This window comes from Gavia stellata, chromosome 10 (genome assembly GCF_030936135.1).
Source record: "Gavia stellata isolate bGavSte3 chromosome 10, bGavSte3.hap2, whole genome shotgun sequence".
Taxonomy (NCBI): Eukaryota; Metazoa; Chordata; class Aves; order Gaviiformes; family Gaviidae; genus Gavia; species Gavia stellata.
Window position 1 is genome coordinate 10,756,669 of NC_082603.1, and position 26,860 is coordinate 10,783,528.

General features: G+C 35.9%; 1 protein-coding gene across 1 annotated transcript in view; it reads right to left on the reverse strand.

Moving 5' to 3' along the window:
- Positions 1–607: 607 nt before the first annotated feature.
- ASPM (assembly factor for spindle microtubules) overlaps positions 608–26,860 on the reverse strand; it is a 30,474-nt gene continuing 4,221 nt past the window's right edge. Inside the window, exons 4-28 of the mRNA XM_059821667.1 lie at positions 25,097–25,198; positions 24,212–24,358; positions 23,106–23,351; positions 22,872–22,939; positions 22,197–22,338; positions 21,988–22,118; positions 21,123–21,298; positions 20,879–21,024; positions 20,715–20,800; positions 19,136–19,351; positions 18,019–18,235; positions 17,787–17,932; positions 17,556–17,684; positions 16,588–16,790; positions 11,200–15,817; positions 9,559–9,708; positions 9,077–9,243; positions 7,991–8,150; positions 6,580–6,729; positions 4,513–4,704; positions 3,881–4,073; positions 3,232–3,386; positions 2,117–2,293; positions 939–1,108; positions 608–859 (exon numbers count right to left, since the gene is read on the reverse strand). Coding sequence (XP_059677650.1) covers positions 754–859; positions 939–1,108; positions 2,117–2,293; positions 3,232–3,386; positions 3,881–4,073; positions 4,513–4,704; positions 6,580–6,729; positions 7,991–8,150; positions 9,077–9,243; positions 9,559–9,708; positions 11,200–15,817; positions 16,588–16,790; positions 17,556–17,684; positions 17,787–17,932; positions 18,019–18,235; positions 19,136–19,351; positions 20,715–20,800; positions 20,879–21,024; positions 21,123–21,298; positions 21,988–22,118; positions 22,197–22,338; positions 22,872–22,939; positions 23,106–23,351; positions 24,212–24,358; positions 25,097–25,198 — 8,393 coding nt within the window. The 3' untranslated portion in view covers positions 608–753. The remainder of the gene's footprint in view (positions 860–938; positions 1,109–2,116; positions 2,294–3,231; positions 3,387–3,880; positions 4,074–4,512; positions 4,705–6,579; positions 6,730–7,990; positions 8,151–9,076; positions 9,244–9,558; positions 9,709–11,199; positions 15,818–16,587; positions 16,791–17,555; positions 17,685–17,786; positions 17,933–18,018; positions 18,236–19,135; positions 19,352–20,714; positions 20,801–20,878; positions 21,025–21,122; positions 21,299–21,987; positions 22,119–22,196; positions 22,339–22,871; positions 22,940–23,105; positions 23,352–24,211; positions 24,359–25,096; positions 25,199–26,860) is intronic.

The window sequence follows — 26,860 nt, forward strand, 5'->3', positions numbered from 1 at the left end:
TACAGTTTTCATTTTCTTGACCTTGCTCTAAGAAAATGCAATTCCAAGGCACAAGAAAACAGAATTTAAGGGAGATGCTGTGATGAACACCATCTATTCAGCCAGATGAGATGCATGCTTATGTGTACTGCTCACTTGATAGGAAGAAAGCACTCACAAATCACCTCCCTTAAAATATCAGGTCAGAATTTCTAAATTCACTCTTACAACTATCCCGTTGTTGCATCATAATCTTGTGGCATTTTAAAAAATAGGAATTATAAAAAAAAAATAATTCCTACAGTCACACATGATCCCTCAAAACCTTACTAGAAAGTAAACTCAAGCTCACCAAAAACAGTAGCGAGTTTTGAAATCCACAGACTATGCCTCCCTTCCTACCTATACCTCTCCAGACCAGACAAGCCAACGTAACTGTCCCACACAAACATTGTTTTTAATAGAATTCTACAATATTTAATCAGCGTGAGGAATACCATGCTATTTTTAAGATCCACAGTTGTGTATTAACAATACATTACTGCGCTAGTGAAATTTCCAGGGCTTATGATTTTATTGTACAATTGCTTTTGGTAGTACAAAATAGGATTTCAAAAGCTGTATACAATACAAAAAAGTTACAGAAATGTTAATTGCAATTGGAAAAAACATTTTCAAGGGTAGCTTGATACTTATGTGCTTTCTTTCAAAATCATTTAGCTGTCTACTACATACATGCTGTACAAACACATTTTTATATACATCATTTACATTTCAGTAGCAGGCAATACCAAGTGTATCCATCACCATCAGAATTGCTTGCAGAGGATCCACAATTTCTTGCATGTTATCTTTCCTCAAAACCCAGTCTGGTTTAATTCTGTGAAAATATTAGTGGCTTGTCATTAAAATATTACATTGCCACAGCAAAAACAGCAAACTAATTTTTAAACTCTTACCTTGAAACTGTTTTTATTCTTAGAGGAGTTACTGGAAAAAAGGAAGTTCCACTTAAAGTGTTTGTTTTCTGCTTTACAAGTGTTCTCTCTGCATCCATTTTGTGTTTACGAGCTGTAAGTTTATATAGGCTTTGAATGCAAGTAACAGCTCTTGGTATGTTTCGGATTTCCTGAGAAGAGGTGAAAACAGTGCACAGTTAATACCACAAGTTGAAAAGCAATTTAACAAATCAAGAAATCTGCTTTATTCAATGAAAACTGAGAGTTTATAATTTAAGCTGAACTTCTTCCCACAAGTACAGTGAAACCGTTTTAAACCCAGCACACCTACAACAAGTCAGTGGCCTAATGCTTTCAAAATACTTAACAACTGGTATGGGACTTGAGATCTCAGAAAATTCAAGCTCTTACAAGTCAGATTTTAACTAATTTCTCATCAAAACCAATTTTCACATGTGTCATTGGCATATACCTTCAATGATTGGTAGAGAGACAAATGTCTTTGTCAAATGTGTTTGTACCCGTCTTCATAACAATAAAAGAATAATGCAATGGTCAGAGGTGACTGGATAACTTAAGTGCTTATATCTGATGGATAAACAGCTAGTGATTTTATAGCATAGAACCCACACTACCCTAATAACCTTATTAGGGATTCTAGCAATAGGCATGAACAAAGGAAATTTCTTTCAGAAACAGCCTATGAGTCTGATAAAATAGAGTCAAAGTCATGAACAACTATATTGCCAGTTCTTACTGACAATAAAGACCTTAACTTTATCTGAAAAGCATCAGCAAACTTTCAGAAATGGAATAAAAGTTAATTAAGTGGCAACTAAACTATATCTAGTGCTAAGCAATTGATTGAAAGTCATCAAAACTCTGTGGAAAGTAGGGATTGCAATATCATAATCTTAGAAGGATTACAGGATCAGAACCTCAGTGTCTTATGAATAGCTCTGGGTGACCAGGACATACAAAGCACAAAATAACAAGTGTTTTCACCATCTTGGAAATGCTTTTTTTTTTTTTTTTTAATCAGAGTTTAGTCATAATTAATATTACATCCATAATAGGTATGGTAGAGAGGGAGAGAAAAAAAAATTACAAACACCACCAAAACATGCAAGAAAAGCATGTTAAATCAAATTATTAAACCCAAAACATTTAAGTCTTACCAAAGCTCTTTTTGAGTCCTTTGAAAGGATGGCCAACAAACAACAGGTCTTTGTGAAAATGCTTCCTCCTTTCTCTAAAATTTTGTCCCCAGCTTTCCCTCTGTACATTTGCAGTAGGTCTAGTAACGTATCTATAGAATTTTCTACTTCATAAACTGCTTGAGTAGTTCTTTCATACTGTTATAAAAGAAATAGACAAAAGAGGTTATATAGACATCCTTAAAATACCTTTCAGGTTGGAGGAAAAAGCAAAATCCATGTTGTCCCCTAGATTAAATTTGTAGCTGATCTGGCATCCAAGCAATAAAAATCACTTCTGTATGTTACACCATCGTAACAGGTTACAAAAAGCTACCCTTTGTGCTTCCCCCCCTTGTTTAAAAACCCGTAGAATCTGATTTTACATTTAAAATAGCAGAATAAATTAGGATAAGTTTAGAGAAATTTAAAAATAAGTTCAGCCTAAATGTTAATTTTTTTTCCTGAAATAAAAATAAAAGAATTTGAATGTAAATGCCTGAAGGATGGATATAAGATCAAAAAACTATGTTTAGCAAATGTTTTAAATTTCAAAGTAAAAAACTCTAGAACAATCAATCCATAGTCAATAACTACAGTACTACTACAGTACTGAAGCAGCTTTAAGTATTTATGAAAATCATCAGTTCTGTGAGAAATCAAAAAGTGTAAATATAGTCTATTCTATGACATGAATTTGGAAAAGTAGCCTGTCTTCTGGAACATATACATTTCTACCTTAAAAAAACCTCATAGCTTATCTTAACTACTACAGTTTTGCGTTTCTACACAATTTTACGTATTTCTACAGTTTCATGCGGTACTTGGGATATCTTGCAATGTAATCAGTTAAAAGTAAAATTATTACTTGAAGCCTATGAAATAATTTTCTTTTGCCAAAAGGAAAATAAAATCATAATTATTACAAAGTAGATAATCGGTTTCAAAATAACAGTTAAAATTCAGAAACTTTTTATTTTAATTCAGAACTATTACTTTTGTTGTCTCAAATTTATTCAGAAATTTAGTGGATAAATAAATACTACAATAAAGTAGTCTACAGCTTATAAACCTGCAAATGAAAATATTAACATTACCTTTGAAACATTAAGTAGAACCTGAACTGAATATCTGATCACATCCATGCATGGAACACTCCGGTTGCAACTTCGGATCAGAACAAAAATCGTGAAGATTGCTCTGCTCTGGGCCATATTTTCACAACAGAGTGGGGACAGCCTGGTAGCCACCTCTATGATAATTAAAGAAAAAAAAAAAATGAAGAAAACTCTGAAGCTCAAGCAATTTAATTGCAAACCACGGTTTACTTCTTTGCACTTCTACTTAAAAATAAGAGAAAAAACCGCAATTATTGATTTAAACAAGTATTTCTAAATCAGTAGTTTTAATATTCCAGACTAAAAATTAGGCAGACAAAACCATCCACAGAGAACATATACTGATAGTAAATATAATGGACTTACGCAAGACAGAGTATTACTAGGACTGACAGGAAATCAGAGCAATCATATAGGATTTCCTTTCTCTACATAACCATTTTAATATTGTTCTTAAATCAATAATCTAGTTTTAGTCTGGAAAAAACCCTCCATTACACTCTCTAACACGTTCACATTTTACAATCATACTGAAAGCCTAAATATCATTATGAACTCTTCCCAGCTGAAAAATCCCAGTTTCTATCACCCTGGAAATCTATCAGTTATAACAAAACAAAATACTGACCAAGATGCTTTAGTGCTGCAAGAATATAAGAGAGATGTTTGTATTTTAGAAGGTAGTCAATAGCAATTGCAGTTCTGTTGCACAATTTGTTTTCTTCTCTGCTCTTTTCATTAGCCTTTTCTAAACTGCGTCTTAAAGCTTTAGTTTTTGCTGTGTCATTACTCTTTCTCCAAGAATATCCTCTCCACAATGCCTACAGAAAAGGAATTTCACAAAGAGAAGAAAAAGTTGTGAACAATAGACAATAGAATAGAACTTCCATTACCATTCCAAATCAATTTTACACAAGTCTGACAAAATATTTAATTACCTTGGTTATTAATTTTTAAGTAATTACCATTCAGTGTTTAATCTTCCAAATACTGGATTTTCAAGACAAAAGACCAAAACAAACATGCATAAACACTCCACACACACTCCCACATAAGTCACCTCAATCAGTATCTGCTTAATATTACTTCATGTTTGCATTTAGCTTTGATGTCTAAACTGAAGCTAATTGGCTTGCAATTTAACTGATAAATTCACCAAAGTAAACATCTTTCCTCTCCCCAAAAATCCATGAGAGAAAAATGAAAAAATAAAAATAAAATTAAAAGAAATATTGTAGTTTCCTTAGAAGAGGTATTTACCTGAAATTTAATTATCCCAACTGCAAATTTTCTCCTACGTCTGCAGGCAAGGAAACTTCGTACATTTCGCTGGATTATGGTTGCTGCATCATTTCTGTGATTTAGCCAGCCTCGAATCACACGTTGTAATTGAATGATTCTTTGATAATCTCTTAGAAATCTCTTTTGTTGCATTTTTGCTCGGAACCATCTCTGTTTAAAATTAAAGTACCTTTCTATTTATTTAAGAATTTTCCCTAAATTCCCTTTTCCCATTCTAAAGAAGCATTGATAAAAACTGAACTATTTTAACATGAGCTTTGACAGATACAGGCACTATAAACAGTCACTAGTACTCATATAACCACCATGACAGAGCTCTGATTGGCCTTGGGGTAGCTGAAATGCAAGACTGCAAAATGAAATCTTAACTAGGAACAGCTAGGGAAACGTTCTGAGTCAAATCTAACAGAATATTTCCAGTTGGAAGGGACCTACAATGATCATCTAGTCCAACTGCCTGACCACTTCAGGGCTGACCAAAAGTTAAAGCATGTTATTAAGGGCATTGTCCAAATGCCTCTTAAACTGACAGGCTTGGGGCATTGACCACCTGTCTAGGAAGCCTCTTCCAGTGTTTGACCACCCTCTCGGTAAAGAAACGCTTCCTAATGTCCAGTCTAAACCTCCCCTGGCGCAGCTTTGAACTGTTCCCATGTGTCCTATCACTGGATACCAGGGAGAAGAGACCAGCACCTCCCTCTCCACTTCCCCTCCTCAGGAAGCCATGGAGAACAATGAGGCTGCCCCTCAGTCTCCTTTTCTCCAAACTAGATAAACCCAGAGTCCTTAACTGCTCCTCACAGGACATTCCTTCCAGCCCTTTCACCAACTTTGTTGCCCTCCTCTGGATGCATTCAAGGACCTAAACATCCTTCTTAAATTGTGGGGCCCAGAACTGCACACAGTACTCAAGGAGAGGCCACACCAACTCTGAATACAGCAGGATAATCACCTCTTTTGACCGGCTGGTTATATTGTGTTCGATGCACCCTAGGATGTGGTTTGCTTTCTTGGCTGCCAGGGCATGCTGCTGACTCATATTGACCCTGCTGTTGTCCAGCACCCCCAAATCCCTTTCTGCAGGGCTGCTCTCCTGCCATTCCTCTCCCAATTTATACTTGTGTCTGGCATTACTCTGTCCTAGAAGCTTTCTTTGTCTTGGCTGGCTTTTAAAGAAGAACCACTACTCCCTTTTTCTAATTTTCCAGCTCTGTTTCTTCCCCCTCTATATACAGAGAAGGGAGACAGGGTAGTGTATGCCAAATCTGAGCAAAAGCAGCCTTTTCCACGCATTCGCTCTTGCCTTAAGGGGAAAATATAACTTATGGGGAGAGCTAACAGAATTGTATATATGGAGGAGTAGTAGGGCAAAATTTGCCATAACATCCTTGACTAGAGAACAGCTATTTCAGGGTTCCTGTTTCAGCCTCTCCATTTATCTAATGCTGACCTTCCATTATTGGGACTAAGCTAATGGTCAGTTTGGAGACCTGAAGATAATTTTTACTATTAGGCAATGCTACAATACAGACCTGATTTTTGATCTTGCTTTTAGAGAAGTAAAATATGGTTATATTAAAAATGCTGCAACTTAGACAGGCTCTGGTACCACTGGCAGGTTAGAAACATCCAACCAAATAAATCACGGTATTCCAAGGGATTGTTCATGTAAGGAGATGCTCTTCATTTCACGAGCCTTACAGGTTGTCATGTCTGATCTTTCCCACTTCTAGTAGTATGTAAAGAAATAGGCTAAGACAGTGCTCAGATTCCTTTAGCAAGCTTGAGGGTCTGAAAGAAACAAACTTTTCCATCCAACCTCAGCTTTAAAGTGCTCAAACCTCCAGAGCCTGCTGAGATCCACTCTATTATGCTTAGTTGGGTATAAGCAGCATTATTTAATAAATCAGACTCCATATTTTAGCTTTATTTTCACATGTGAGGGAACTACAGTGCTACAGCTTTGCTGACAGAAAAGAAATTAGACTATGTTACACAAAATCATTCGTCCTTAATTAGACTAACCTGTATTATAAGAACAGATGAGATCTGTTTTTGTGCAAGTTTTAAGATGAGGTGAATCCTATACGCTCTTTGAATTTTAATTGCAGAGATATGATGATATGCAGCTGCTGTAAAATAAAGGAGTCTTTTCTTTTCTTTCTGTTCTGAAATCTGTAGAATGAAAACAAAACAAGGAACATCATTAAGCTTTATACTCAGAGGTAGCTGATCGTCTATGCAAAGATCATAGTACACAGCAATATACTATTAGGTGCTGAAGAAGCACCTCAGAAGTCATTACCTTGGAACTAAGTAAGCTACCTTTCTTCAGTACTAGGTCTCTAAACAGTAACACAGAGAAGTGATTCTAAGAAACAACATTAATATATAGCCGAGATCAGTTTCATTGTAAGAGTGTGTGTGCAGAAGTATCAGTTATAGGTAAGCCACAAAGATCTCAGAAGCTAAAAAAACACCCAATAATGAAAACCTATTTTAGTACTAAAGGATTGTGAGAAAAGGGTCAAACTGTATTTTGATCTATTCTGACCCACCCAATTCTCAAAGCAGTCAACAAGAATTTGGAGTTCAACAACAAGTGATCAGGCTTTCCTTTTCTTACCAGACAGAATTAATGCTAAAACAGCTTTAGAGATACTTACATCAGAAGTATAGTTTTAATTTTAAGTACACCAACCTTTTTTCTGACTAAATAACCCCGTATAAATGCTTGCAGTTTAATGACAGCTCTTCTAGTTTTGTTGTATTTCATAAACTGAAGCCTGCCTTCCTGCCAAGCCCTCAGATGTTTTTGGATAATGACAGCAGCAGCTTTTTGTTGAATAAGTTTCCTTCTTGCCTTGAAACCTCTGTATGCTTTTTGGATCAAACATGCAGCTTGAAGCTTCTGAAAAAGATTTTAAAGAATGCATTTGATAATTAAACTTTTGTTCATTCCTGTCACGATCAATATACATTTTTATTTTAGTTCTAGGGGTTTTTTCTATCGTAAGAAAAAAACCAAACATAAAATAGGAAATACAAGCAAACTCATGCAGTAGTAGTTTATATAAAAATGCACTTTCACAATTTGGAAGGTCTTTTTCCTTACCTAAATAGGGTCAAAATAAGGCAATGTAACTTAATCCTTTGTAAGCAATAAAGCCAGCAGAAAATTTTACATTTTATCTTGTTATCAGTAGAGACAAGGGTAATTTAATAATTGGAACTGTTCGAAAACAAGAATCAACTTCGATGCTCAAAGCAAAAAGGAAATTTAATATTTTGAAGACTGAATAGTTTTGATTTGAACAATCTTTGTTCTGGCCCCACCTTTTATCTTTTTTATACTTCTGCACATTGATGACAAAAATCACTCAAATATCTTGAAAACTTTTAAAACAACCATGACAGAGTGCAAGTGAAAACATACCTTTCTTAAAAGTCTTCTAGCCCTGTACTCTCTATATGCCAACTGAATCTTAACTGCAGCATTCTTAGTTGCCAGAAACTGATATTGAATCATTCGTGCAGTAAGTGTTGCTCTCCATCTTCTTTGAATGGTAAGTGCACAGAATTTAATTTTCAAAAACCTAACATGAAAATGCATTTTAGTTTTTTCCCAAAGGTTGAGAACACTTGCATTTTTAAAGTAAGAAAACAGTGATGATTTACAAAATCATTTAAGAGACATATTGTGAAAGCAGAGCTGTTGTCAACCAAATCTTGGAACACTAGAACAAGGGATAGCCAGCAATGTTGGCAGAAAGGCTAGTTTAAAATAGAAGATACTTTCTGTTTTCCCACAGTAGGTACTTCCAGAACTTGCTGCCAAAGGAGGCTAGGAAGGGAGACCGCAGTTTAAAAGGCATTAGGCAGGTTGACAAACAACAGGTCCATAAAAGGATAATAAAAAGAATAGGCAAGGAGGTAAGTTCTAGCATCCATAATCTAACAAGCACAGATGCTGAGGGAGGACCTTCGAAAGTAGTCGGGTTAACGTACTCTCCCTAAATAGCATCTTCTACTGCTACTAGCAGAGGACACAGTTCTGAACGAGATGAACTATCTGGCTGATCTAGTAGACCATTTATTGTAAAACCGTCTCACAGCAAAATTAACACAAACTAGTTTAATTATTCCATTATGCTTTGTAACAAAATAGCTTTTCATCCTGTTAGTTTTATGCTGGAATTTTAACAATATACAGAAAATACTTCCTGTAAAAAAAGATAAGTGAAAAAAAGATCAAGGTCTACTTTTTCTAGATCCCCAATATTAAAAATTTAAGTTTGTGAGGTAGCTTCCAGTCCAGAAAAATATTTAAACATAAGAAAAATCTTGTGCAAAAGAGTGATCCCACCTGCATCAACAGGATTGTGTTCATGCACATTAGATACATGCTGCAGGGTCAGAGCCTGAGAATCGATAGGCATTTGCCAGAGTGCAAAGCAGTACTAAATAATTACATAATAAAAGTGTTGAAAAGTAGAGAAATTTATACCAAATTCAGTATTACCAGGTCCGCTGCTGTTTTGTTTTGAAGTGACTCTGAATAACACGTATAGCTTTTACCACAGATGCATATTCCTTTCGTGCTCGGCAGCCTCGAAACCAGGCCTGAATTACTTGTGCTGCTCTCATTTTGTTAACCCACTGCCTGGCTTTATATCCTCTATATGATGCCTATTAAATATATAAAAAGAAAAATAAATAAATTCAAAACTTGATTTTTTTGTTTTGTTTAATGTAACAAACAAAATTAAAAGGAAAAAAAGTCATGCTAGCATGAAAGGCTTTTAGGATTTCTATCTCTACAATACCACAAACATCTAATTTCTCAGGCCTAGAAAATGTTTTCTAAACCAAGTGAAACTTATTCAGGGAAATACCACAAATGCCACTCTCTAATGTCTGTAAAAACAATTCTGTCATGAAGAAACAAATACAAGAAACATTAAAAACCAAAAAAAACCAACAAAAACCACCTTCTGGAATTACCTGAATTCTAACGGCAGCTATTTTCATTTGATGGTATCTTTGCTGTTCAATATTTCGCATCCGATGGGCTCTGTAGTGCTGCTGTATTAATACAGCAGAAAACTTGCACCGAAGGTATTTCTGTCTCTGAATAAATCCACGGAAAAACGCCTTAAAAGAAAAAGACGTAATCTTGGAATATTTCACCACTTGCATGGTATTGACCAGGAAGATATGTTTGCATATTTAAGGACCGCTGTACTCACTGGCTTATTAGAAAAACAACAATATAAGTAAATATATTTCTGATTTCCCAATTAATTCTTTTTTCCTACCTTTTAAGCAAAGTAATCATACTTACATTGTTCAGGATACACAAGCCAAACATTCAGAAAAGAACTAAGAAGCTGCCACTTCCCTCCCAAAAAAATGGAGGTGATGAAGGCACACCTGTTCTCTTACCTGTTAAGTAGAGCATGTGCTTTCCAACAAGATAGTAATAGCAACCTAAGAAATTATTATGAGAGATTATTTATTTCCCTTTCTCCCCTGATTTGGAGGAAAAAAAAATCCTGTCATTCCAATAATACCCTTAAGAGAAACCCCTTCCCTTAGGGTAAAATAACTAATGGCACCACAGGAAGTCATTTAAAGCTCTTCCCAGAAGAAAAGGAAATTTTAAAAAAGTGTACTCCCACTACATACAGACCATAATTAATATAAATAAGAAGAAAATATATCTTCCTCCCTCATCCTCAAAAAAAAAAAAAATTTAAAAAGCACATCAGAGCAACTAGTCTTCTAAGCTGCTTTGAACTCACACTGGATGGATTATTTAGCTTGCTACATGGAGATGAAGAACAATTCTCATTAATTCTTGCTGACCACACTTCTATTGCACCAATGATAGAAGAAAAAAATCATCAAACTAAATAATTCCCACTTCCTAGAGTGCCTCCGAGAAAGCACAGATACAGTTTCACACTGAGTTTCATGTGGCAGCACTCAAGGCACCACCTAAAATGTATTGTAAGAATGCCATTTCTTTCCTTATATTCCTTTTCAAAATGTCAGCTAGGCACTCAAATTAGTCTAGGGCTATTTAATAAATCTAAAAGAACTAACATGATTGATTTACTCACACATTCCTAAATATGAGTCTTAAAGAATGCAGCAGTCTTGCCTTTTTTGCCGTTTGCTTCACTTTATACCCAAACACCAGTGCCCACTTATTTCAAGAGGTCAAGACAGCTTTCATTCACACTCCAATCAAAGAAAACATTCATTAAGCTACTAATATTTACATAGGTGAAAGCCAGTTAGGACAAAAATATTCTTAAGAGAACCACAAACCCACACACAAGTATCAGAACTCATTTGAAGTAGTAAAATTCTAGGGGATAAACAAGAAGAAAAAGGGAATGTCACTTTTTAAGATAAGTACCTCAGCAAGGAAACAAAAAACAGAGCTGAACTGAGACTCATTTCTGTGCACTGTGGTAGTAAGCTTTATACACCTGCCACGTAGTATACTCCAGAACTTGATTCTACTTTAACATATAGCTTTAAACTGTTGTTTGCAAAGCAAGTAATCTTAATTAAAAAAAACACAAAAGAAAAAAACCCGCACCCAAAAACCCACTACTACACATTCAAAAATACCTGAATTTTTATTGTGCTTTCCTTAATTTTGTGAAACTTCTTCTTTTCAATGAATCCTCTGACTCTAGCCTGCACAATGATAATGTTCCTCCGGGTTTGTAAGTAAGTCGTTCTTTGGTATTTCACAGTCAAGTGGGATCGGTAGCATCGTTGTAAAACAACTGCTGCTTTTTTATAGCTTGTATACTGTGATTTAGTTTTATGCATTAAGTAATAGGCTCGTAACGTAATAGCTGCTGTTCTAAGTTGAATAAATTTTCTGCGCTGCACAGCCATCTGAAGAAAACACTGAATCTTTCTTGCAGCTCGTATGTGTCTTGCTATTTTTCTTGCTTTCATACCACGGAAGGCAGACTGAATAATTACTACTGCTTGTCTTTGAGCAGAATATTCCACTTTCTGTAAACGAGCCCTGTGACATGCTCTGTACCACCTCTGAATAGCAACTGCTGAACTCCAAATCAACTTATAGCGAGTCCTTGTTCTTTGGCCTCGGAACATAGACTGGATCATTATTGCTGCTGCTTTCTTTTCAAGAAAACGCCTCCTCTCTATGCGCATTTGTAAGAATGATTGTATGCACCGTGCAGCAACACTTGTTTTATACAACTGCCTAGCTTTTTTAGCACGAAAAGAGGACTGCAAGCAAATGACAGCCCTTTTTATTTTTGCATAGTTTTCCATGTCAGCATCTTTTGCCATTTTGGCTCTGAACCTTTGCTGTATAACTCTGACAGCCCAGCACAACTGTTTGTAATATCTATGTTGTATGTACATGCGATAACGGGACTGTATTACAATTGCTGAAACATGCATGATTTTCAATTTCTGTCGTTCCTTCATGCCTCTGTACGACGCTTGAATTACAAGAGCAGAATTCTTCATCATCAGATATCTCTTTTGTTGATTCTTTCCTTTAATGTAGGATCGATAGTAGTTCTGTATAACAATAGCTGCAATTCTCATATTTTGATAGGACCTTCTATACCTGTGCATTTTGTAGGCTGACTGTATTGTACTAGCAGCTAAATGCATATGCTCACACCTCTTCCGTACTCTGATACCTCTGTACACAGCCTGTATATGAATAGTTGCTCTGCGAAGAGAAAGGTACTCCAAAGTATGCTGTCTTGACAGAATCAAAGCTTTGTATCTTCTCTGAAAGACAAGAGTAGCTGCTTTAAGAGAGAGATATCTTCTACGTTCTCTAAAAGCTTTAAAATTTTTCTGAACAACAATAGCAGCACAGTGCATTTCTTGATGTTGTTTTTTTGCTCGCTTGTCTCGAAAAGCCTTCTGAATACAAGTTGCTGCTTTCTTTAATGAAGAGTAATGCTGTACTGCAGTTTTCTTTAGGTTATTGGCTCTGTATCTCTTCTGTATTAGCTGGGTTGCCCACTGAACTTTTCTGTAATGGCGGTACTGCCTATACATTCGGTAGTTTCTCTGTATTATAAGCGCTGCCTCATGTCTTTTCTTCAAGAAGCATCTTGTTTTCATTCCTCTATAGGCAGCCTGAAGAACTAAAACAGAATTGTACAGTTTTAAGTATATTTCTCTCACACGCTTCCCTTCTCTGTAAGCACGATAACGTTGCTGTATGATTACTGAAGCAAGCCTGACAGCTTGATAAGAAATGTAAATTTTACGCATTCTTAACATTGCCTGAATAACTGTAGCAGCTTGATGCATCTGCTGCATTTTTTTTCTTACCACAAAGCCTCTATAGACAGATTGTATGATAACAGCAGCATTAAGGAAAGAAAGGTATTTTTGACGTTGAATTTTTGCTAGTTTTGTTGCTCTGTACTTTCTCTGAATTACAATAGCAGCTGTCTTAATGGAAAGAAAACGTTTTCTTTGGAGAAAAGTTCTACATCTTCTTTGAATAAGCCCAGCTGATTCATTCATAGTTCTTATAAGTCGTCTTGTTTTCATACCACGAAACGCAGCCTGGATACAACGTGTAGCACTTCTCAAAACCATATAGTTGTGAACTTGTGTATCTCGCTCCTTACAAGCACGGAACCACTGCTGAATCTGCCTAGTTGCCAGCAACAATTTTCTGAAATCCCTCTGTTGTTTGTGCATTCGATAATAAGACTGTATTACTGCTGCTGAATGATGCATAGTTTTTAAGTCTTGTCGGACCTTCATGCCTCTACAGGCAGCCTGAAGGGTAATGATAGACTTCTTTAGCTCCAAGTACTTTTTACGTTGTACTTTGCCTAAACAAAATGCTCTATATTGTCTTTGAATTATAATTGCTGCCATTCTCATTGCCCGATATTTTATGTTCATGCAATGCATCTTAAACATGGCTTGGATACAAATAGCTGCTTGGTGCATACAGTGAATTTGTCGTCTAACTCTTACACCTCTATAGATTGCTTGCATTTTGACTGTGGCTTTTTTTAAAGACAAATATTTCTGCTTTTGATATTTAGCATGAATAATTGCACGATAATGCCTTTGAACTACTACAGTTGCAGATCTAAGTCTGTCATAGTCCTTTTTGATCAGGTAGGATTTGAAGGCAGCTTGTATAGTTGTAGCAGCTTTGTTTAGTTTGCTCCATTGTTTCCTCGCAGTCATCCCACGGTAAGCAGACTGCAAGACTAACACAGCTGCCTTTGTTTTTAGATAAATTGCACGTTGTTTTTTTTTCATACAATAAGCTCTGAAGTATTTCTGAATCACTAGAGTGGCTTGTCTAAGTTTCTTGTATTTTAGTTGATTTACATGCATTCTGTAATAGGACTGAATAATTGTTGCAAGATTATGCTTCTTTTGAATTGTTTTTCTCACAGTTTTTGCCCTCCATATTGCCTGAAGACGCACTACAGAGTTACGCAGCTGAACATATTGTTGCCGTTGTTTCTGGCCTATAACACTGGCTCTGTAATGCCTTTGGATAGTTAGCACAGCATGGTTCATAAGTCTGAATTTTTTCAGAGCCATGAATTTTCTGAAGGCAGACTGTATCTTACTAGCAGCAACATGCTGTCTTTGGATCTGTTTTCGTACCTTCCAGCCACGAAAAGCTGCTTGTAAAGAAAGCACTGCCGCTCTTGTCATTAAGAAGTTCAGTCTTTGCCTGTTACCAGTCTTACAAGTTCTGTACCACCTCTGAATCACAATGGAGGCCTGAACCATTGCCTTATATTTCATTCTTGCAGCATGAGCTCTAAAAGCAGTCTGAATTTTAATAGCAGCTCTATATTCAAGTTTAAGCTTTTTTCGTGCTTTATAACCCCTGTAGGCTGCCTGTAAGCACACAGCTGCTTTTTTAACTTGTAAGAACTCCTGCCTGTGGTACAGTTGCTTTTCGTACGCACGATAATGTTTTTGGATGACAACAGCAGCACTATAGATGCTTAGATAACGTTGCCTGTCCCTTCTCATTCTGTAGCATGCCTGGAGAAATATTGCTATCTCCCTCCACCTTTGTATTTGTTTCCTGACAAGATAGCCTCGAACTACAGCTTGAATTCTTATGCAAGCTCCCTTCAATTTCCTATAATCTTCTTTAAGTTGAAGAGCGTATCTATGAGACCGATACCTTCGCTGGACATAAAGTGTTGCCTCCCTTAATGCACAATAATGTTTATGTGCTTGCCTCATCTTTACAAAAGCTTGAATCTTCACTGTTGCATCTCTCAAGTTTTTAAATCTTTTCCGGACAATATAAGCACGGTAACTTGACTGAATTTTTATCACAGATCTCAGTATGCAAGCCTCCTTCCTAGCTTTCATTCCCCTATATGCAGACTGTAGGACAACAGCAGCCAGACGCATCCTCTGGAAAGAAGCAGCTGCTTTTTTAGACGTGACATGTGCCCTATACCAAGTTTGAATTACAGAAGCAGCATTTTTAATCTCTTTGTATCTTTTTACTTGTTGGTATTTTCTCACATGTGACTGCAATGTAGTAACAGATTTTTTTAATTGTAGAAATCTTAGTTTCTCTTTTTTCATTCTCCACAGTGATTGAACAACACAAACTGCTTTTGTTTGCCTGTATAGTTTACGTGCCTTCATGCCTCTAAAAGCAGCCTGGAGAACTATCACTGCTGCACGCTTTTGCAAAAAGTACTCTCTCTCAATTTTTTCTAGTTTATAAGCTCTGTAATACTGCTGAATTGTTACTATTTTTGCCCTGTGTTCCTGGTAAATACGTCTAGCCAGCTGACACCTGTACCAAGCCTGAATCTTGATAACACTTTGCTTAATACGTAGATACTGCTTAAGATCTCTGTGCATCCTATACCAAGACTGTATGACAAGAGCAGCCCTCTCTTTTTTAGCCAGTTTTGAAGATTGCCATTTTCGGAAATAAGTCTGAAGCACTGAAGTTGCTTTAATTTTCTGTTGAATTCTGTATTTTCTCCATCTTCTGAATGCAGACTGAATAGTAAGTGCCGAAGACTTTAAGATTTCATATCTTTGCCGATCTTTTTTTGCCAACTTAGATGCACGCAGATGAGACTGAATTGTAACAGTAGCCCAAACAATTCGTTTATATGCAGCAACAGACTTCACCATCCTCATCCTTGCTTGTACAAAGATAACATAGTATCTTAGCTGTAAATATCTCTTCCTAGCAGAATGAGCCTGCAGGAAAAAGCAGAAAATTTAGTATTTTCTTCATGGTATCTCGAGTTAAGCCTAAATTTGAGAACTACTGACCTCAGACTTTTTAAGATTTCTTTATTCCTACTGAATCCCTAGGAAGATAAGCCCAGATATCTATAATAAAAAAAACCCCAAACCAAAAAACAAAAGCCAAATGCTTGAATCATTGCTTTTTTAAGCATTTTAAAATTCTGGGAAAAAGCTAAATTCGCTCTCGCAACAGAAGATTCCCTTTCAAACTATTTGATAAATCAGCGATTCTTTAATCTCCATTAAAAAAAAAAAGTCTTAAGGATGTAATACTTAGCTTTGGGTAATAGTGGGGAAAGTATCTTGAGAAACTGATTTAACTACCCAACTATCAATTGGTAACTAATGTCTGCCATTCTGAACATGCCCACCACAGGTGTCATAACACTAGGAGAGTATTTTTTTTAAAGCTTCTTCAGTAACGTTCAGCAGCTGCAAAGAGGCAAGCCAACACAATCTGATTAGTCCTTATGTTGACTGGTTTAACACCCGGCATTTTAATGTTTATGGTATACAAAAATATTCATGAATTGTCAATTTAATAGCACATTACCGTTTCTCTCTGAAGACAGAAAGTTACCAAAACGTCTCAAAAGAGAAAAAAAAAAAGGTATTACATTTTCGTGAAGACTTCAGTTGCTGCAAGCAGAAAAAATAACCCTGAGCAAGTCTTTTTCTTACAGGTTTCAGAGGGTTTCTTTGCTCTGTAATTTCACTTTAGATCATATTACCTGAATGACTGTGGCAGATTTACTTCTGGCTTCCTCCAATTTTGTCTTTTTCAGATTTAAAAAAATCATCCTGGCTAAGTATCTTCTCCAGTGCTTTTGGATGAAAACTGCTGCATTCACTTTCTTCAGGATGCGTCGACAAGACAAGAAGTTTATTGCAGATTTTTGAATTATCCGAGCAGCTCTGTCTCTTTCCTACAAAGAGTAAATTTCCACTGAACAGTTAGGATTGGAATTTTCACTCAAATTTTTGATGTATTAAAATAATTATCTAAAGCAATCTCAAAAATTAGGCTTATTGGTGAAAAAACCCTACATAAATATAACCTCTGCCCCCTTCTACACCACAGAGTCTTAGAATATTTCAGTTGAACAGTGTTCCAGCACTGAATAATATATATCTCAGTTAGACACAGTGGTAGCATTTATCAACCTTAATGGTGTCATAGTTTTAAAGCTATCACAATATCTGGTATAAACTACCAGAAAAGCAAGAAACAAAATATCAGAACTCATGAGACTCAACTCAACACACTGGTGAAGTTTAGCTCCTGAACAAAAATATTAAATCCATTAAGAAGTCTGAATACTCTTTTCATCTTCTAGACATTAATAGGAATTAGAAATTAAATACTCCCTTTCTGTTTTAAGGAAGCAGTGCAACTATTTTATATTTGAAATATTGGGAAAAGGGCTTAAGGGCTGTCATGCTCTAGTCAGAACACAAAAGAACGAACAGTAGCATTTAAACAAATGTAATTATTTCAGAACAGTCTTAAACAGAAGTGTTCTTCAGTAGATTACACAAAGGAGGACATATATTTTGATAATAAAAATGGTACTCTTCAATTTAAACACCAATATTATTTTAACAATCCTGTATACTCCAAACAGTGAATTTATATTCTTTATTTAGTACCTCTCAAAGTAGAAACTATGCATTTTGCACAGGCAGAATACCTGAGAAAGCTGCAGTTCCCTTTTCAGCCTGTAATTCCTCCAAGCAGACTGAATTAATCGAGCAGCTCGAGTTTCTTGCCGAAGATCTAGAAGCCGCGAACACAGAAATGATACGTAGGTAATAACAACCTATATAAAAACAAAACACAGCAAATTAAGGGCCACACGGAAGAGCAGGACACGTTCACAGTACAGCAGAACATGTTTACATCAACTCTAAATGCGTCTTACCTTCTCATCTGGAATTGTATTTGACATGTCTGAGTGATGAATCATTGCTGGTATTCCACCCAGGTCAGAAACTGCAGCATTGATCAGCTGGAAGTTTTTCCTTTCATTCTCCAAGAGTTCCTTGCATAGGACTGAGGCAGTTACAGCTTTGCAAAGAGAAAATGTTTGTCAAATCAAATTGGGCATAAAAGAAATAGATTTAACATGAATTTCTGTGCATCAGATAACTCACTGTGGTCCAGCATTCCTTCCATAACATTTAGAGAAGTATCAGACTCTGAAGAGAATGAGGAGGAAGAGTTTAGTCCCACTGTATGAGTTCTTGAGCATTCCACTGTTTGAGTTGTACGTTGGCACACAGCTTCCAAAGGCACGTAGCATGGATGATAATGATGAATCAAATGACATAATACTCTACCATCTGAGAAACACACTGTGAAATTTTCCACCTGTTAAATAAAATACAGTAAGATACAAGTTCCTTGAATTTTTTGTTACCAGTTAATTGGTATAAACTGGATATGGAATTTGTTATCTTGTACCTTTGAAAGTGACAAAGTGCAAATTTTATTTGAACAAAAAAATTTATGAAACTAATGCTTCCTTTGAACATTCATTGTACAGTGACATACAGCTGTGAGAAATCAGAAACAAAGATGTGTGAATCACTATACAGTGAATCTCCAAGGGAAACATTTAAGAAACCAAAACGAAAGTAATCTTTCTACAGAAGGATCACTGAGAAACTTCTGTAGGTACCTTTCCACTAGCTATTCAGTGTAGAAATAAGTCCTGAACTTGCATCAGTCTTAAGTGCTCTATTTTGCCCTTCAGAAAAAAAAGCAGGTGTGACTGTATTCTGACCAGAGACAAGTCTCTGAATAGGGCTTCTCTTCTTGGAAGGAACAAACAATGTGTCCCTTCTAAACATCTCTTTGAGGAAAGGAATCCCCCTTACCCCAAACATTAGTTTAATTCTCACAGTTCCTATAAATGGTGAAAATGTTATGCACAAATACTTTTAGGATGAATGCTTATTAAAAAAAACACTCAAACCACCCCATATTCCAGGAAAAATGTTGTATTTTTAAAAGGCATTTTTATGCATAAGACTAACTGGAAGGGGAGATCCTTTTGCTCACATTTGTTTAAAAGGACAGCTGCAGCTAAACCCACAGAAATACAGTTATTTCACATTAGATTAAACAAAGTCCAGAAGGATATTTAGAACTAATTACCATTGGATGCTACTACACATTTGATAGTTTGAAGAATTCTGCTCTATGAAGAATAAGCATTCTTATGACAGCAAAAAATGCATTTGCTGAAACGTACACAAAACTATTTACCTTGATATTGTAAAATCCACAAACGGCATTAACCCATGCCATCAGCAGCTTCACATTTTCACTGTAACTTTGAAGTGAGGAGTTACTACTATTATCTTCTTGCACTCCACAATTTGGAAAAGTCTTTAGAGCACCCGATTGTGTTTTTGTCTTGCGTGCATTCTTTAAAAACTCAATTTCTTCTTTTAACTGTTCCACATTCAGAAAAACATCCACCTATCAGGAAAGATTTTATTTATGTCACCAACAGTCTGACATGTCATGCTTTATAGCAGCTGGATTCAGAGGCTTTAGATATGGCATTTTAAAGAGAAACTACTCTCACTGCTTAGCAGTACCTGCCACACTGAATCAGTAGTAGATAATCTGGACTTGCCAGCATAGATAGCAATGTCCGCTACCAACTGCTTCAAATAAAAGAACCTAAACCCACACTCCCACTGTTCTGTGTAAAATGGTTACATCATTAGTGGGGGGAAAAAGGGAAATTCCCTGAAATAGCCCATGTAATTTCACCATATTTTCACAGGAAACAATTTCAGTCTCGCCTGCATTTCTACTGAGCCTATGTACCACTCTTCCTCATTAAAGGGATTCTGAGAGGACTTGAGTTGGTGTGAGAAGATTTGAAGAACAAGTAGCATATCCACAGGGCTTAGATAAAGCCATTGTTCACTGAAATTATTTCTTTAATGAATATCAATGTAACTGACACATGCATACAGGAAAACTAACTGGAGGAAGGTAACTACTCAATACTGTAGCAGTAGTTAAGTAAGAAAATAGTTAAATTCTATTTTTATTATGTTCTTCTGACTCTCTGATAGTTCAGTGAGTATAGTCTTTGAAATTCTTGCTTTATATATAGTTAATTGTATTTATATTCCTGACTACTTAGTGATGAAATTCCACCTCAACTTGTATCTTATTTTACCTTTCATACTTCATGTTCCTTCCAACGGGATTTGTCAGCTGGATACTTATTTTCAAAAGACTATCTGACTCAAGGCAACTCTTAAAACAGTCTTAAGAAAACTATTTTTGCTTCCTCTACCAATTTTTTCCAGTGACTTTGAAATGCCATTGCAGTAATGCCTAAGAAATCTTCATTCTTATTTCAAGAATGTTTTTTCAAATTGACTGTTTCAGACAAATGGAAAAAAGTAGAAAAGCTATAGCTTCAGAGCTTACTCTGTAATTGTCTATCAGTGTAACCTCAAAATGTCCTTTTCAGTTAGTAAGATCATACCAGCATTTTGAGACCAACATTATTTTACTCTTAATTATCAATTCTGTTGGCATACAGCATAAACTCAAAAGTTAAGTTTTTTCCAAAAACTTGTATAAATGTACACAAGAAAAAGCACAGTTAAAATGTTATCCAAACTTTATTGTTAGGGAACAGGTAGCAGGTGAAGTTTGCATGGTACTTTGAACATACAAAGCAGAATATTTCATAGTCTAAAATTTGATTAGTAGAGGCTTTCACAGACAACAAATATTCCTGAAAGACTGGTGTTTTCATTATCTCTCATTTGTAACTAGTAACAAACAAACAAAATCAGTAATTGAATAATACCTGGAAGGCAAAGACAATTTTCCACAGGAGTGCCAATGTTCGTTCTCTGTGTCTATCCACAATATCCCTGGAGTCAATTGAAGCACCTATCAAATAAAACAAGAAATTAAAGTGTGCACTAGTCCTCTGATGCACTTAGAACACCCCTGATTTCTAGGCCTTACCACTTTCATCTTTCAAGTGAATTCCTCGCTCTTTAAGGACATTAAGAACAATGTCAACATTATGCATCTTCTGTAGACGACTTATTGCAGGAACTCTCAGTTGTTTTGAAAGATTCCAGTTTTTGGTGAGAAGTTCCATTGTTCTCCTAACAAAGGGAATTTCAGTTTAATGCCTTAGCTGAGCTCATATTAAGTATTACATAAAAGAAAATAAATAGTTCAAAGTAATTCTGTATCAACGCACACAAGACGAATACCACATTGTAAGTCCACAGCCAGATTGGTTACAGCAAAATCAAATTCGTCAAGTGGAGTTTGAATATGACTGACAGGTAGTCCTAAGAAAGCAAGATGGCGGGAAAGGTCACCTTCACCACTCAGGAAGTCCCGAGAAAATGCAAGCAGAAGGTCTTTGCTAGCCTAAAGAAAAAAAAAAAGAAAAAATCTTAACCCTGCAATATTTGCTAAGTAGAATACAATTTTCATCCCTTGTCCCCCAAATTGCATTCCATATTTCCTTACCTAGTATTTAAAATTACAATTTTTTAATTTTTTTTTTTTTTAATTATTTTTAGCCAGTTCACACAGCTTTAATTTTAATCGTACCTGGCTACCGTGTCACTGAAAGCACCACCAAATTCAGGAATACTTATTTTTCAGTCTGTCTGCCTACATAGTACAAACCCCAGAAAAGGTGATTTTATTTGAACGTATTTGTTAATCAAAGCCTTTGTATGAAAGATGTTGCATAGTCTTTCTTATCACAGCAAAATAACAAAAAACAAACAGAAAAGCCCATCAAACTAACTTGCAGTTTAAGATCAGCTGCAGTATGCTAGAGTGGTAGTTAAAAAAGTGCTTAGATTTAGAGAGGGAAGCCAGATAACACAAGATAATGGAGTCCTTCGTACAGGACCAACACCTCAAAATTTCCTTGGGAATTTCCTTACATGACCATGAGATGATATGTTGAGAATGTTCATGCAAAAGGCTGAACAGCCAAGACTTGTTAAAGAAAAGTACATGGATAAAAAAATAAAAAAAATGTATATTCTACATTGAGCCTTAGGACAATATTGGAGGGAGACATCAGATCAGAGTTCTCTTACCTTGAACTCTGCATCCTTACAAAAGAGGCAAGGGTCATGCTCAATCATTCTGGACTGTTTGGCACAATCCAGAAAGCAAACTAACAACAGCAATTTTTTCAGTGTGAATTTTGACAAAGCTTCTTCATGACCTAAAAAGAGAGAACCTGTTAAGTGCTCGTTCAAAAATTAAGTGCTAAAAGTAACCTATTTTTGGAAATAGTAGTTACCTTCTCTGTAAAGGTGAGGCACAGTGGGATGTCTGTATTCAGCTGCAATGTCAGGGTTCCAAAGCAAGCGATTAAGGATAAATACTGCTAAACCCATAACATCACTATTACTTTCCAAAGCTATCAGTTCTCCATAAACAGTCTAATATGAAAGGAAGGGAAAAAAGCAGAACCGTTAAAAATTACCTCAAATACCATGAGGATTTTTTGAATAACACACATTACTGAAATTCTGAAGTAGTAAATGGTAATTAGTCTCTAAAAATCAGTTTTTCAAATCAGTCACTGAAGGATAAAAACAAAGGAAATCTCAGAATATCCAGTCTCATTTCAAAACATGTATGATCACCTGCATCTGAGGAATCAATCAGGAACTTCCTTAAGAAAACCGCATTTTCTCCAGTTTAGTAAAGAGTGAAACTGATCGGAAACTGCTTTTGTGTTATTGGTCAAGGAGTTAACTTCCACTTTCTTTGATTAAATATTTTTCTTTTTAAGAAGGTAAGCACTTTTAAATTATTATAACAGACTTGCTTTAAAAAAAAAAAAAAGAGATGTAAACATGCTGTCACTGAATTCAACCAGAAAGTACAAAGAAACCTGAAACATCCCCTACTAAAAAAATTGCTAGATGTCCTTTAAACTTTGATTATAGACCATAAATTCTGCACTTACCTCCAGACCTATACGCAGCCACAAAGGGTTGTAAGATAAAAGCCAGTTAAGGACTTTCTGCCTCTCTCCTGCAAGAGAGCATCTTGTAATATTTACATCCAGCAAACACTTCATATTATAGCAAAAATTTCTATCAATAGATTTCAGTTTAAATCAATTTAGTGTGCGAATAATCCTTTTTCTACTTATAAGAAAAGAGAGGATGCAAAGTATGCAAAATGCAGGCATTCTTACCTACATCTTTCCAGAGGTGTCTGTCTCTACGAACTAGCAAACGCTTAGTTTCAATCTCAACTTCCAGCTTCTTAATAGCTTTAACCATTGTTTCAGATGTAAACAAACGGCAAGCATCACGTCGTAACTTGTTCAGCTTACGACGAGCCGTATAAGCTTTTAGAGATGCTTCATCTTTCGTTGGTGCTTTAGGAACACTAGTTTTATGATGGTTCTCTTCTCCCAAGATAAGAGCAGCTGCATTTACTGTTTAAACATACACAAAAAGTATGCATTTACATCTCAAATAAAGGTAGCTTTGCCCATCTCATTTATTCTTTTTCCTCTCTGGGTTCACATTTTGTTATTTCCTTCTGACTAATTCCCTCAGGAAGCTTATCAGCTGTTGCACTAAACATAGATTCTCAAGTCCATGTATATTAGTCAAATATTTAATATAACAACGCTTATCTCATAAGCGAGCAGTGTTAGGAATTCAGTTTTAAGATCAATTGTACTATCTTCAATTTTTTAGATTGAAGCTAAAGGTAGAGGAAAAAGTACGTTAGTAAAGTGACAACAGCTATAATATTTTTCAGCAGGTGGGGATTTCCCCACTCAATACCCACTGAGGAGTGCCGCAGCCACACGTTCTAGCGTGTACTTCTTGTTGCAGAGCACGCTCCCCATTCAGGTGTGTGGTATGGTGTGCTTGGCATGAACAAGTGTGCCATCCACACTTATCACAAGGGGAAAATATGACTCTGAAAATGGTTAGATAGTTATAAAATTCTGCTGGGATGGACAGCACTGTCTCCAATGTGAGAACTGCTTTTGCTTTAGCATATTCCATGTTTTCCAGCATAACCACCACTGAAACACATTACCAAATATTTGGTTTATGATTATCACAGTATTAAGTCAAAGGCTGAAAAGGGAAACACAGGTGATACATAAAAATTAACAGCCAAAAATCTACTCTTACCTAAGAACTTAATGGCACACAAACTAAAGTGACAACGTGGGAGTAGTGTTAAGCTAGTACTACTATTCATTAACATTAATAAAGCACATTATGTAATGTTTAAGAACATTAAAAGACAAAGTGAAAATTCTTGTAGTCTTACCTTGTGAGGTGTTTGTTTTTACACTGAAGTCATCAGGGGTAAGTACAAAATTTAACCACCAGGTAAAACCTCGTTGCTGCTTCTCCTTCCAACGTTCATCATAAAACATGTTTTTAGCAGCAAAAGGCATTGGGTGCCTTGGGATCACTTACCAAAAAAAAAAAAAAAAAGGTAAGTCTCTGCAGTTCTTGAAAGGTTTGATAACTAATATACATTTTATTGTGGAAAGGATTAATGTTTGACACTCCATTTAGCACTTTAGCAGAAAAAAGATGATTGTTAGAATCTTCAGTGTCTTGCAGATCAGCCACCATTAACATGAATTAAGTCATTAAGTACTAGAATAAAGACAAAATTTCTAGAACCCAGGCCATTTGCAACGCACACCTTGGGGCAAAACCAAGTTGAGTTGGATTACATCCAGGAACAACCATTTTATGGATGCATTTTTCTGATCAGATCAACTTAGTATTATTAGCTCTGCAAAATCAGTATCTTTTTGGTAAGAAGTTCTCTCTTAGGTATTCTGTTGTTGTATTAAAATGTTATCAGATATGGAAGAGGCATTCCACTCAAAACTATCAGTCAGCTGGGAACATATCTGTAATGTAGCTTTTACACTTACCAGCAAAACTGGAGGAAAGTAACATTTACCTACATTTACCTTCAGCTGGCCATGTGTTGCAACCAATTTTCTCAGGAGTACTCAAAATGGAACACAAAAGGTTACATCTATTTTTCTACTAGATATTGATTCATTGTAGGTACAATCTTCTATTTAATCTCAACTCTATCCAGCTGAGTCTTACAAATCACTACCAGTACAACAATTGTGACATTCAGTTTGGTGTATACTGTTTTATGAAATACCAGAAGTCTGCCTACCTGTTTTCAGTGGTTTCACAAATGTCAGGTGAGACTGAGCCAATCCAGGGATAGGTTTACTAATTCTGTTGGGCATTTTAGATGCTTTCTGAAGTGAAGAACCTACAAGCATTAGCACACAAATATCAACAACAAACATGTCAGTGAAAGTTAATGTATTAAGGTTCATATCACTTGTAAAGCACGGAACTAGAGTAACTCCCCATGAAGCCATATAAAATACCAATAATCTGTTGATGGAAAAAGCTAAGCAAACTAGTTTGACTACAACTAAAAGGGAAAAATAGCTAAGAGTAAATAAGGACTATTGTATTTCACAGTTCTTCCATACACTAAGGAAATGTGCTGTTTGCAATTCATTATCATATGGCTAGAAACACTAAGCTATTTGGTAAAAACATTAATTAGAACATGTGAAAGTGTGTATTCTATAACTATCTGGGGTAAGACGTATGACTTTTTAGGGCTTGACTCACCTCTTCCCAGTTAGATTGCATAATATATTGATACTCATTCCAGAGCAGCCTGACTTGTGTTAGTTTAGCCACCAAGGCACTAGCTAGTAAGTATTACCCACCACATAGCAGTAGAAGGACTTACATAAAACACAAGGAAAAAATGCAGATCTAGGCTTTCTGAACCCTCAACATGTAAAATTACACATTTTTAGCGCAGTCATTTTGTTACGTTGACACCAAATGGAGGATTAAAAACATATGCTGTTGCAGGTGGACTGTAGTTGCTGTCTGACACCCCCTGACAAGATGGTACTTCAGAAACAAAAAAGACAGAGATCATAAATTACAGGTTGCACTCTCCTGCTTAGCTGAATTAGTGTTTTTCATAGAACGTTCACTTCTAGAGAAGTGAAGAAGTTATTCCAATCTCTCATGCACTTCTAATAAATTTTAAATACATTCTGGTAATTTTTAATAAAGTTAGATCTCAAATGGATTAAATTAATGATGGGCATTTCAAAGTTCACTTTTAGTAGTGAAATACAGTTTTTTCTTCGTGAAGCCTAGAGACAACGCCCATGCAATTAAAAGAATAACAGGTTATATTTCTCAAAAAAAATTGTCACGAAGAACGTAACTCAAAGCTGTCATAACTTTTGTGTTTTGTAACTAGGATTAAGAGATACCAAAGTAATTTTGGGTCACAGAATACTTCCTTGCCCAGCCCATCTATCCTTACCCTAATGGATGAATAGAAATAACGCGGTAGATAATGCATCTTTTCCTGCTGCACACTAATGCTGTTAGCATGTTATGTTTTTATGTAGACTATATTAAAAAGCCTGAAATCAAAGTGCGTTACTGAAAGCCCCAAATCAAATCTAGATCACAGAACAGATTATTTGACCTGAAGAAAGCAGCATATGTTATTTTGATCTAAAAGCCGTAATGAATTTGTCCTGTTAGTTATATTGCAGGGACTGCATGAAGATTCCACAAATCTGTTTCTTTCAATTACAGACCCTCATTCTTTTTTCTATTCCAGAGCATATTTGGGAATGGAACATTTAGAAAACCCAAAATACATTGAACTACAAGAAGTCAACTTCTGATCTCCAAGCAACAAAGTACTGGCGAACTGTAAAGGCAGAAAGATCTACACAAGGCTGACAAGCTAATTACAGACAGTAGAAAGCAGGCAGCATGAATGAGACTTAGGAACTACATAGTTGAAAACACATGACAACAGCAATGGAGTCAAATATTCACAATGGTAAGTGTATATATGACAGAAATCTCGTGCAGC